Source organism: Panthera uncia (assembly GCF_023721935.1).
Source record: "Panthera uncia isolate 11264 chromosome B2 unlocalized genomic scaffold, Puncia_PCG_1.0 HiC_scaffold_24, whole genome shotgun sequence".
In the NCBI taxonomy this organism is placed as follows: Eukaryota; Metazoa; Chordata; class Mammalia; order Carnivora; family Felidae; genus Panthera; species Panthera uncia.
This window is the reverse complement of record NW_026057580.1, coordinates 65,337,627-65,350,156: the sequence shown is the minus strand read 5'-3', so window position 1 is coordinate 65,350,156 and position 12,530 is coordinate 65,337,627. Positions and strand designations below refer to the sequence as shown.

The window sequence follows — 12,530 nt, the reverse complement described above, 5'->3', positions numbered from 1 at the left end:
CACACTTGTGCTCTCTCCTTCTCTCTCATTCAAAATAAATAAATAAAGTTAAAAAAAAAAAAAAAGTAACCTTAAGCAGGTAGCCTGACATACCAAAATCTCATTTTCCTTACCTATAAAATGGAGATAAAAATACTATCTCATATAGTTCATGTGAGCACTAATTAAGGATTTATATAAGAAAATGCCACATATCAAACACACATTAGTGTGAAAAATGGTTGATAAATAGAACAATGAACAAACTTATGAATAAAATGACACTTCAGTGACAATGATCTTGCAGAGATATGTGGTATCAATGTGAAAAGAGAAGAAATTTAAGTCAGAATGTCCTAGCCAGATAAAAGTCTGTTGGATGGTTCCAGGTTAAATAATTAAAGTCTGAACCAGTGCTAGAGTCAATGAAGTAAAGAAAATTCCCAATATCAGAAGAATCAAAGTATTCTAAAATTTCTAATTTTTTTCAGTGTTTATTTGTTTTTCAGAGAGAGAGGGAGACAGAGCATGAGCAGGGGAGGGGCAGAGAGAGACAGAGACACAGAATCTGAAGCGGACTCCAGGCTCTGAGCTGTCAGCACAGAGCCCAAAACAAGGTTGAACCCACGAGCTGAGAGATCATGACCTGAGCTGAAGTTGGACCCTAAACAGACTGAGCCACCCAGGTGCCCCAGTACTCTAACATTTCTGAGGAAACTAGAAAGAAGTTGATATTAACCAATAAATATGGAGAAGTTGGAATGAAATAATGAGTTTGTAGTTGAACTTGAGGAAAAAAAAATTGGACAGTTAATTGAAAATGCCAGTAGCATTTGCAAGTATGAGACCAGAATTTAATAGAAAGGTTACAACCAGGAGTAGAGGTTTATGAACAAATAAAATACCCATTTGTTCATTCAGTAATCATTTACTTAGCACTGCCATATATTATGCACTGCACTATGAACTGGGCATACAAGAAGGTGGATAAATCAATACAGTCCCTGCTCTTAAGGAGCTAACAGTTTAGTAGAAAAGACATGTTGGAAATAAGTGATAAGTAACGTTAGTGAAGAAATGTATTACAGAAGCATGTACTATAGTAGTGGAATGTACAGATGGAAATGCTGAAGAGAGAAATTACAAGTAATTTTCTGTTAAAAACTCTAAATATTTGCAGTCACTCTTAGAATGAAATCCATACTCCCTGCTCTGCTTTATCTGGCTGTTGCTTATCTCTCTCATTTCCATTCTTCTTTTGCTTTTTCCTCCCTTGTGCCCGTCATCTCACTGGTCTTAATCTCCCTTCCACACACCAAGCTTACTCTTGGTATATGGCAGTTCCACTCTGCTCTTATCTTTTCTTATTAATATGGCTCATGTCTTGGGGCGCCTGGGTGGCCCAGTCAGTTGAGTGTCTGACTTCGGCTCGGGTCACGATCTCACAGTTTGTGGGTTCAAGCCCCGCCATCGGGCTCCGTGCTGACAGCGTAGAGCCTGGAGCCTGCTTCTGATTCTGTGTCTCCCTCTTTCTCTGACCCTCCCCTGTTCATATGCTCTGTCTCTCTCTGTCTCAAAAATAAATAAACGTCAAAAAAAAAAGTTAAAAAAATAAAAAATAAATAAAAAATAAATTTTTTTTTAAAGATTATTTATTTATTTTGAGAGAGTGAGCAAGCAGGGGAGGGGCAGAGAGAGAGAGAGATGGAATCCCAAGCAGGCTCCACACTATCAGATAGGCTCCACTCTGATAGTGTGGAGCCTGATGCAGGGCTTGAACTCATGAACTGTGAGATCATGACCTGAGCCAAAGTCTGACACTCAAACAACTGAGCCACCCTGGCGCCCCTCTAATCCTATTCTAAGGAAACAACTTGGACTTCCAAGAAATATCTGTAAAGTTCTCTTAAAAAGCAAGTGAGAGTTCTTTTTATTTTTGACATTAATAGTTTTCCAGAAAGAGTACAAGAAACTATGTCTCTATCACACAATAAAGCATAGTGGAAAAAGGTAACAGAAGAGAGGCTTTAAAAAAATACAGCTAAGTAAAATTTTATTTGGAACAGGATTTCCAATGTGACATGACTATGTAGTAAGCAAAACTGAACAGATGCTCAGAAACACTAAAATCTCTTTTGGGAGGTTTTCTTTTGTCACCTTTCAAGTGATCCACACTCAGGATAATTAAACCAGGATAACAAAACCAACTTATTGATGCTACTTCCTAGCCAAAGATAGTCTCTGAAGGGAATTTTTTCAATTCCATTATATTCAACAGATAATTCTGCACCTCCTGAGTTAATTCACTGCCCTACTGATCTGCTCACAGATGAAAGGAATAATACCTAGGTGCTTGTATACATACAACTTTCCAAAATGCTTTCACATCTATGACCACATCTATGACCACATCTATTTAATCTAGGGAGGTACTGGTTTTCCCATTTTACAGAAAGGAAAACCTAAAGACACAGAAAAGTTAATTCCCTGATTCTTTCAACAAACCTTGACTGGCCATTTATCATATGCCAGAAACTAAATGACGCTAGGCGTGTGAGGAGGAAAAGTATCACACGTAATTACTTATTGGTGTTTGTTTTGAACGGGAAGGTGACACAATCAGTTAGTGGCCAGGGATGACTGAGTCCATGATGGAGTCTCCTGGGGCTCCCCCCACGCTCTCTTCACTTCATGACCCAAGCTGCCACCGGCCCTGTTAAGTTTCCTTTCATTTACTCTTCCATTACACCAGACTTAAAATAGTCCACACGCTTCATAATTATGACAGATTATGATTTTACTACCAAAAGGGCTTGACTTTATACAAAAACTCAGATACAGTCGTTACTAGGAAATGAACAGCAATCAAGGAGAAAAAAAGAACACTGTAAAAATCTCCAGTGTTACGTAGCTTGTGACAGCTAATGTCTGTACACACACTTCTGCCCAAATGAACAGAGTAACTGCTAGAAGGCCAGTCCCATCATATTTCAGAAAACACTACTCCATTTCAGAACCTCATTAGCAATTTTTAAAACCTGTTCTTTAACATGGTGAGGTCAGGAATTAGGAGACCTAGTTCCAGCTATGGTCGGGACATTAACTTTCAGATAACTTTGAAGGGCTCACTTAACCTTTGTGAAAGTTCGTATTCTCATTTGTAAGTAGAGGGCTTGGCCAGGATCCCAGGGCTGACATCATGTGAGGTTCTATGGCTCCTGGGAACCTGAGTGTGTGGCTTCTGCTCACACGGCCTTTGCCTCATGAAGAGAAGCAAAAGCCAAGCAAGAACATGGAATTCTGCTATGTGGGGAGGAGTAGGTGCACGGCAAGAAAAATCTATTTCACAAAACCCAGGACTTAAAAAAAAAAAAAAAAAGAAAAGAAAGAAAAAAGAGGTCATAGCCGTATCACAAAAAAAGTATTTCTGGCAGGCTCTGTAACAAGTTAAAGAACAGAGGGTTAAAAGGCCTTTTTGCTTGATTGACTGACCTCAAGGTTTGGAAGGGAAAGGGCTGTGAGTGGGGAAAGACCAAATATAGGGGGGGAAGAACAACCGAGTGAACCTTGAAAGTAGGTTTATCCAGCACGTTTTTGTTTGTTTTTTTTTTTAACCAAGTGTGAATGCTCTATTTCCCGATAAAACTAAAACAAATCACTTGTAAGCAAACACCCAACACCACATAAGCCTAATTCACTGAGGCTGAAACAAACCAACCACTTATTAAGACGTTACTTGAATTGACAGTAGTGTTGTTTTCCTTCCAAGATGCGGCCCCAGATGAATCACTGATGCATATGAGCGTAAAAAAAAAAAAAAAAAAAAAAAAAAAGAAACAACCCTAAAACTCAGGTCTGAGATTCTCTGGTAGATCTATAACTTCTACTTGAGACTCTTACGAAGAAAATTCCTTACTGTCCTTGTTTAAACAGATTCTGTACACATGAATCAACACTTCTCTGTTTATGAGGTTGGTGGGGTGGCGGGGAGGGGGGCTGCTGCAAGCACGTGCAGGTCCCAGCCTCGTGGAAGTGGAATCCCTGCTCAGAACGTAGGGGCAGTGGGGCAAACCAGCCCTTCCATGGAAGAGAAAAGGAAAAAGAATTTAAAGCAACAGCAGTTTTAATTTTTTCAGGTGGACTCTAGAAATATTTCATTTTGTTCTCAGTTTCAAAACAACGAGCCCAGTTGCCCCCATGTGAACAAGAGCACAGTGTAGAACCTGACGCTGATCAGCAGGGCGGTGAAAGGGAGTTTCTTCTGTTTCAGTAAGAAACGGAATGCAGTTCCCAAAACCTCAACGGTCGGATTCATGAGCATCCCTTCCTGAAGGCTGGTCTCTGTTTCTGAGCTAAAAATGAATTTACCTCCCAGGGACTTTATTACCCATGTGAGAGTGAACCTCCTGCAAGACACTTCCAGAACAAGAATCTCAAAAAAGTTTTTCTGAAAAGCTTTCGAGTTCCATACTGAGAAATAAAGAACCAAACTAAAATGCTTATTTACTAATAAGAATAAAGTCATTACAATCATTTTTCTTTGAAACTATTACAAACGAATAGGCTGGTCTTCCTCCCTCATGTTGGCACACCTCAGCCGACCTGCCTCACAAGGCTCAGCTGCAATGCTACCTCTCCGGCCAAAGTCTTCCCTGTGTCCGCACTGGAAATTAATCTCTCTCTGCTCAGTAGACTCCCAGAGCCCTTAATCTCTAGGTCTTTCGTAGCAATGATTGTTTTATACAAATGCTGTGACCTCTGTGAGGACATAATATAATGCTTTGCACATAACAGACCTCAACAAATATTTGTCAGATAACCAACTAAATGACCTGTGAGGAAGCAGCTGGCCCTGGTACACACAGCCCTTCCACAACCACAGAATTTGAAAGGAAGTGGTGATGTGTACACACCTCCCTTCAACTTCCCCCAAGACCACAACTCAACTGCTATTAAAAAAAAAAAAAGAAAAGGAAAAAAAAAACCAACTAAACCAGGAAATACAACTAGAAATGACTAAAAATAGAAACTTATAAAAGCAACATTTTATAAAGGAATCTAATTTCAAGCAAACAAAGACTGGGCTAAAAAAAAAGATTGGCTCTGGGTACAATTCTACCTGTGCTAACAGTACCGTGCACATAAATGCCCTAAGAGAATTCTAGCCAGCTTCCTGTTGCTTCCTCTGCTGGGAAGCATGACTGGACTCTGACTAATGGAACCAACACACCTGGTGAGTACCAAAATGTACAACTATTTGTCCAGACTGAATTGGTCACTGTTTTCCTTCTAAATAATTAGCTTTAAATAAAGGCAGTCTAAAATACTGTAGAACCACAGCATTATCTCAGAGAACTGCCGTACTAATACCTTTGGTCTATGGCAGATGGTAAGATGTTAGGGTTCCAGAGCAGGACACAGAAGGCACTTCCTGCTAAGAAGGAAGACCCAGAAATCCCAGATGTCACCCTATCAAGAGGGCACCACAAGCAGCAACCTACACAAGGATTTGGTGAACATGACTAACAGTAAAGCATATTACATTGTACACACATCTCAGATATCCAGGGACACTACAGGAGGGCTCCATGAAATACAAATGGGTTGAGGTTAGAATGATCCAAATAGCCTAGGTTACTCATGACGTAAAAAAACCTAACATCAGGGTGCCTGGGTGGCTCAGTTGGTCAAGTGTCCAACTCTTGGTTTGGGCTCAGGTCATGATCACAGGGTCGTGAGATTGAGCCTCGCATCGGGCTCCATGCAGAGTGTGGAGCCTGCTTAAGATTCTTTCTCTCTCTGTCCCTCACACCTGCTTGCATATGCTCTAAAATAAAATTTAAAAACAAAAAACCTAACAAACCTTTTCAACAGAACCAATGTCAAATAAATTCATATGATTATTTAAGAATACTCTCATTTATACCCAACTATAACTGACATCAACCTGGATCATAAGAATAATTGTATAACTTATTTTAATAGACACCTGTTTTGCCCATCCAGTATCTGTCCTCATTATTTCTGATGTTCCTGGGGAACAACTCACCCCGATCATATAAAAGTGGCTTCTATGGGACTGACCCTACACTACTCCAGAGTTGGGCACATAACATAGGCACGATCATCTCCTTGACTACAGTGATTGGCTCAGGCACATACACATGTCCCAAGCCTACAGAATCAAACCGAAACCTGGAGCTTTTGTGGGAAAGAGAAGTCCTTTCCACTGGATACAGTGAGATGGAAGAACAATAAGTAGCTAATGTACCAGATGGAAGTGGTCTGCCTAAAATGAAGCCAGCACAGAAAAAAAGCCTAGTCAAGAGACAGAGAGCAAGTTCTAATGCCAGTGTCTAAACCCTATATCCAGCCATGAATGAGGCAAAATCTTGTCCAGGACTTTTTTTTTTTTTTTAAGTTTATTTATTTTAAGGGGAGCGGGGCAGGAGGAAGAACACAAGTGGGGAAGGGGCAGAGAGAGAGAGAAATTGAGCGAGAATCCCAAGCAGGCTCCATGCTCCACTCTGAGCCCAATGCAGGGCTCCATCGCACAATCCTGAGACCATGACAAAAGCCGAGATCAAGAGTCAGACGCTTAACCGACTAAGCCACCCATACCCCCTTTCCAGGACTTTTAAGTTATGTAGGCCAATAAATTCCATTTTTATCACTTATACCAATTTAGTTTGGCTGTTTAGTTTAGTTTAGTTTAGTTTGGATGCAGTCATATGCATCCCCAAGAGTCTTTTCTGACCATCTTTCAATAAAAGCTTACGTTAATAAAGCATTCAATTGCTAACTCCAGGTATGCTGAAACAATTATTTTTAGGTCAAAATAATAGTGAAGAACGAAACGGTGCAGGTGTAGATATAGGTGCTCAGGGCAGGCCACCCTAAAATCTGCCACAATGGCATAATCAGTATTATTTCAAAGTAAAGCCTGTGCAATAAAGACACTCAGACCCTCCTCTGTCTCCCTGAAAGCAGAGATAATAAATAATAAATAATAATAAACAAATCTCCCATGTGAAAAGTGTCCTCCCTGTACCAGGAGGTAGAGACACGCCTTCATCACCAGAGATAGGGACTTTAGAGCTGAGAAGACTCTATAAACAAACCTTGTTACTTTTTATCAATTTACTACATTAGACAAATTCTGTTTACAATTCCATACTAATTAAAGCTCCCAAACAAGTTTTATCCTGCCAATTCCTCACAAATGTATTGTCTTTCTGTCTAAAATATTTAAAACTCACCTGCCTCGGTCATTTCTTTGGGCCTCTGTTTCATTATTGGGCCTCCCTGAACATATAATTAAACTTTGGTGATTTTTTTCTCCTGTTAATCTGTCTTGTGTCAATTTAATTAACAGAAGAATCTCGATGGGTAGAATAAAATTTTTCCTCCCCTACAAGGACTGTAGGAAAATCGAATGGGACTTTATCCCAACCTCAGGTTTCTAGTGTTAAGATTATTTTTTATTTGATTCCCATCATAAGAAATCCAGGGAATCTTTCCATGCAGAATGGTAAGAGAAGTGGACCGGTGAATTTCTATCCTGAAACCCAAAAGTCTACTGCAATGTTACATGACACATAAAAAAAGATTATATGAGAAAGATGTTAAAAAGCAGTTATGAAAGTATTGTGGCAGTACACATTAAATGACTGACTTAATGTTCAGTCATTGATATGTTTATTTCCTGAGTGCCTACTCTGTCAGAGACGCTCTGTCTCTGTCAGAGACGCTATTAGTTTAATACAACGCAAAGTAAAAATGGTTAAAACCCCGGTTGGGTTATTTCACTTACACTCCACTCAGTACATTAATAGACTGGGTCTTCAATCCATATCCGGTCTCCTTTAAGTTAGCAACAATTCCTAATACGTCAATACTGGAACCTTTGGATCCAAAGTTTTTTTCACTGTACATGATCATGTGAGCATTTGAAAAATCCTATTACGAAAAAAAAATCAAAATTCAAAGGTTAGCCATTCATATTCAAAAAAGATCAAGTATTAGCCATTAGCTTTTATTTAACTTACACCTAATATAGGTCGTAATGACTGAAGTTCTCCATTGTAACCTCCCCAATCTTTCCAGTCCTTGTACTCTCCTTCTTCGAGCAAATACTGATGACCTGTAAATCCAGGCTTCTCATAGGCAACCCAACTGCAAGAGAAAAAACATGAAGGAGCAGTAATCTTCGTCAGTGTTGAAATTTTTCCCATGTATATATCAGTTTCATTCACAAATACTAACAGTTATGAAGCTAGACATAGACTCATGCATTATGACAATTGGAATTCTCCTCTAAAATTTAAGTGACTAATAGAATGGCCTCCTAAAGAATAACCTAAGAAACATACATCAATGTTCTGTAAAGGAGTGTAGGGAGTGTGTGTGTGTGTGTGTTTAATAAGAAGACTCCAAAGAACTTCAGCAAAAAAACTGGCTAAACTTTCATCAAAGCATAATTAAAATATTATATATTTTTGGCTATGTACAAGACTTTTAAGTATACACTTCTAAGGGAAATATGTAAGATACATAAACTGCAAAATATCATAAAAAATAGAAAGCAAACTAACAGTTCAACAGTTTGGAGAATAATATTAATAAGATGTAGATTTGATCAATCTGGGCCAATTTATCAGCCTCGTTCAGCTGACTGACCCCAAACCACCACCTCGATCTACTGTGTCAACTCCAGGTCAGAGTGGACTGAGAAGAACATGTCTGAAGTTCACTCTACCACACTATCTGTAATGGTTGGGGGTGGAGCATGTATATTACTCACTAAAACGATAAAAAAGAAACTCCTCAGGTTACTCCCATCTACTTACATTCCTCTCAGAACCTTCATCGACCCCACTGACATAAATGGCAAACTGTCATCGGTTGTTCCTTCTGTTTCACCTGCTTCCGCCATAAACCTGCACATCTCTGTTTCTAGTTCCATACATTTTCCTTCAAAGAAAGGCTTTTCATAAATAACTACCTATAATAGAAGATATACCGGTAAGTATAATAAAGGTTAAAGGTTTCAACAGCTAAACTGAACGTTCAGTCATTTAATATCACTAAGCCCTAGAACACAAAATGTTCTGATCATATTTTTTAAACTAAATAACAGTATCTTGTAATTTTAAAACTATGTTTTTAATGTTTATTTATTTTTGAAAGAGAGAGACAGAGCATGAGCAGGGGACTGGCAGAGAGAGGGAGACATAGCATCCAAAGCAGGCTCCAGTCTCTGAGCTGTCAGCACAGAGCCCACGTGGAACTTGAACTCATCAACCAGGAGATCATGATCTGAGCTGAAGTCAAACATTTAACTGACTGAGCCACCCAGACAGCCCTAAATTTTTATCCTGATGTGGTGCAGCCCAAAGACAAGGTTCAAAAGACAGTTAATAAATAATTGGCCTAAAAAATTGGTTTTTGTTCAATGTCTAGAACTGATATTTAGAATTTCGCTTAGGCCAAACTAAGGAACCAAGGATCCCACGTTGCTTTAAAAATGAAACAGGGGTGCCTGGCTGACTCAGTCTGTACAGCATGCGACATCTGATCTCAAGATCATGAGTTCAAGCCCCACAGTGGGCATGGAGGCTACTTAGAAAAAAAAAAAACAAGAAATATAAATGTGTCATAAATGTGCAAAGTAGAAATAGCAGAAAGAGCATGTTAGAGTAGCAGAAGGGGAGAACTTGTCTTGAAAACAAAGTTTATTCCTGAGTAACTGGCAAGCTGCAGCAGGCCCCACAACTAGTAAACACAAACACAAATTATAAACTTAACACAACAATCAACCTTTTAAGCCATGGCTACACGTACTGTTAGCCAGTGTAAGTGCTCTAGGCTGAGGGACGGCATGTAAGCTGGGACAACTTCCTTTAGCTGCAGTTATGTTTATGGAGGCGGATGTGTAAAACCACACAAGCATCACCTTCATAGAGATGGAATGGGAATAAAATGTAAAATACATATATTTTTACCTTTGGATCTGTAGGGAATTCGACTTTACGTCCACCCTGAAAAGAAAAATAATACAGTAAGAAAACCGGTTTTTCATTGATAGATTACCATATATTACCCATGGTAGTTTATGGTAAGCCATGGAACCTCCCGGTGTGAGTGCATCTGGTTTAATTTTTGTTGCGACAGTTCTGATGTCACCAACCATGCAGATGAAGAATGAGGAAGACAGTGTAGAGCAGAGGTGGTCTATAAGCTGAATTTGTGAGTTAGGTTATGTTTTTGTTATACTAATAAGCTGTGTTTGTTTGTTTGTAATTCAGAAAATGTCTCATAAAAATAGATATTTCTCATTTCTCTTAAAAAGCAGTCCTGGGGCGCCTGGGTGGTTTGGTTGGCTAAAGCATCTGACTCCTGATTTCAGCTCAGGTCAAGGTCTCACAGTTTGTGAGATTGGGCCCCCGCTTGGGATTCTCTCCCTTTTCTCAAAATAAATAAACAAACAAACAAACAAACAAAAAAAGATCAGGGCACCTGGGTGGCTCAGTCAGTCGAGCATCTGACTTCGGCTCAGGTCATGATCTCAGTTTGTGGGTTCAAGCCCTGCATTGGGCTCTGTGCTAACAGTTCAGAGCCTGGAGCCTGCTTTGGATTCTGTGTCTCCCTTGCTCTCTGCCCCTCCCCCGCTTACACTCTGTCTCTCTCTCGAAAATAAATAAAACATTTTTAGAAAGTTAAAAAAATAAATAAAATAAAGATCAAGAATCTTGGAAAATGAAAAAAAAAAAAAAAAAAAAGCAGTCCTAAGACCTGACATGTCTGGACGCAAATTCTCACAGGCAGCAACCCTCACCTTGTGCACTTACTAATTCTCCACTGGGCTTTTCCTCTAGCCAGGACTTGAGCCTGGTTTGTCTGTCTCTACCACTCAACTCAGCTCAACTCCCAGCCACCCTCACTCATGTCTAGTTGCTGCCTGGCCCCTGGAGGCGTTTGATTTTGCAACCCATGGCTTACAAAACTGTTGAGTTCACACAAGTTCACAACAGGCTCTGCAGGCCTCTTGAAATAATTAGGTGAACTGCAGATAGAATTTAAAATAGCCCAAAGGACGGGTCTGAGGGGAGTTGTTATACTTTTATAATAAACAGTTGTTGTAAGTAACCAAAAACTCACTAAAAATAAGCCACAGGAAAAGGTATTACACAGAAATAACAAACAGGGTAGGGGTTAAAATCAGCAGCGGGAAAGTCAGGAGAATATTTTCCATGAATATAGAACAGCTTTTTTTGCATTTATTTTTTAAGTTTTTATTTATTTTGAAAGAGAGTGGTGGAGGGGCACAGAATGCAAGAGAGACAGAGAGACAGAATATGAATGAATGAATCCCAAGCAGGGATCCTGCACTGTCAGTACAGAGCCCAATGCATGGCTTGAACTCACAAACCATGAGATCATGACCTGAGTCCAAGTCAGACACTTAATCGACTGACCACCCAGGTGCCCCTAGGACAGCTTTTTTGAAAGTGCAGCGAAAGATGCTCAAATGCACCAAACGAACTGTAATTTTAAGGAAATGTTGCTGATTTTATCACCAAACCAGAGCTTAAAGAACCTAGTGCAGTAAATAGTCCCTCGTTATCTGCATTTTCACTTTGCACAGTTACCCGCTGTCAATCGAGGTTTTAGAAGCAGATGATCTGTGGGGAATAAGCTTAGGAATTCCCTGAGCGTGCACTGATGGGTTAACAAGGCATAAAGAATTAGAAAGCCATAGGATGAACACACCCAAGTTTGAGTACACAAGATTAGGTAAACGGGGCAAAAGCCCCCAGTATAGGACAAAGGTATAGGAATAGGAAATCTCAGGATGAAAACATCCAAGATGAGGTAAACAAGATTAGGTATTCAGAATGGAAATGCCCCCTAACTTAGTACAATAGCAGAAAGCTGCTTTACAGGAAGGCAGGACCAAATTAGGTAAACAGGTAAATAGGGCTATAGACTGCTGTGGGGTGAAGTCGCCCTGAGAGGAGCTAATTAGCAAAAGAAAGGCGCCTTGTTGACCCTGAGGTAGCAGGTTCTGTCTTTCTGGTCCCTTAGGCCAGTTTAGGTAAACAGAGGTGGGGCCTCACAGTGCTGTCAACAACCTTCTGCCCAACCACGGCCAGGATTTTGTTTGGTATTGACCCAAACCCCCAACACGGCATATCTTCAAACCCCCTTTCCCTCCAGCCCATGAGTTAATGTTCACGATTTCATTGTTTCTTTGTGCACGTCCATCACCATGTTTGTAAGCCTTCTGATCCTAATAAAAATGGAGTAAGGACCCACACTCAGGGCTCTTGTCTTCTCCCAGACATTAGCCTCTCTTGCATTTTTAATCCTGTGTTCTGCTTTCTTGCTGTACAAGAAAGAACTCCAGACCCAGGATCTACGACAATGATCCTCCTCCTGACATACTGTGTCACAGTGCCACCTATGTCACTCATCTCACTTCATCTCATTCATCACACAGGCAATGCCTCATTGTGCCTTGTCACCAGAAGGGCGATCATAGTACAATA

The 12,530-nt window shown here is 40.0% G+C and overlaps 1 protein-coding gene across 1 annotated transcript in view; it reads right to left on the bottom strand.

Annotated features, from left to right (window-relative positions):
• Positions 1-12,530, bottom strand: part of CRYBG1 (crystallin beta-gamma domain containing 1) — a 187,396-nt gene that overhangs the window by 15,322 nt on the left and 159,544 nt on the right. The window contains exons 10-13 of the mRNA XM_049654077.1: positions 9,984-10,019; positions 8,829-8,983; positions 8,028-8,154; positions 7,793-7,938 (exon numbers count right to left, since the gene is read on the bottom strand). Coding sequence (XP_049510034.1) covers positions 7,793-7,938; positions 8,028-8,154; positions 8,829-8,983; positions 9,984-10,019 — 464 coding nt within the window. The remainder of the gene's footprint in view (positions 1-7,792; positions 7,939-8,027; positions 8,155-8,828; positions 8,984-9,983; positions 10,020-12,530) is intronic.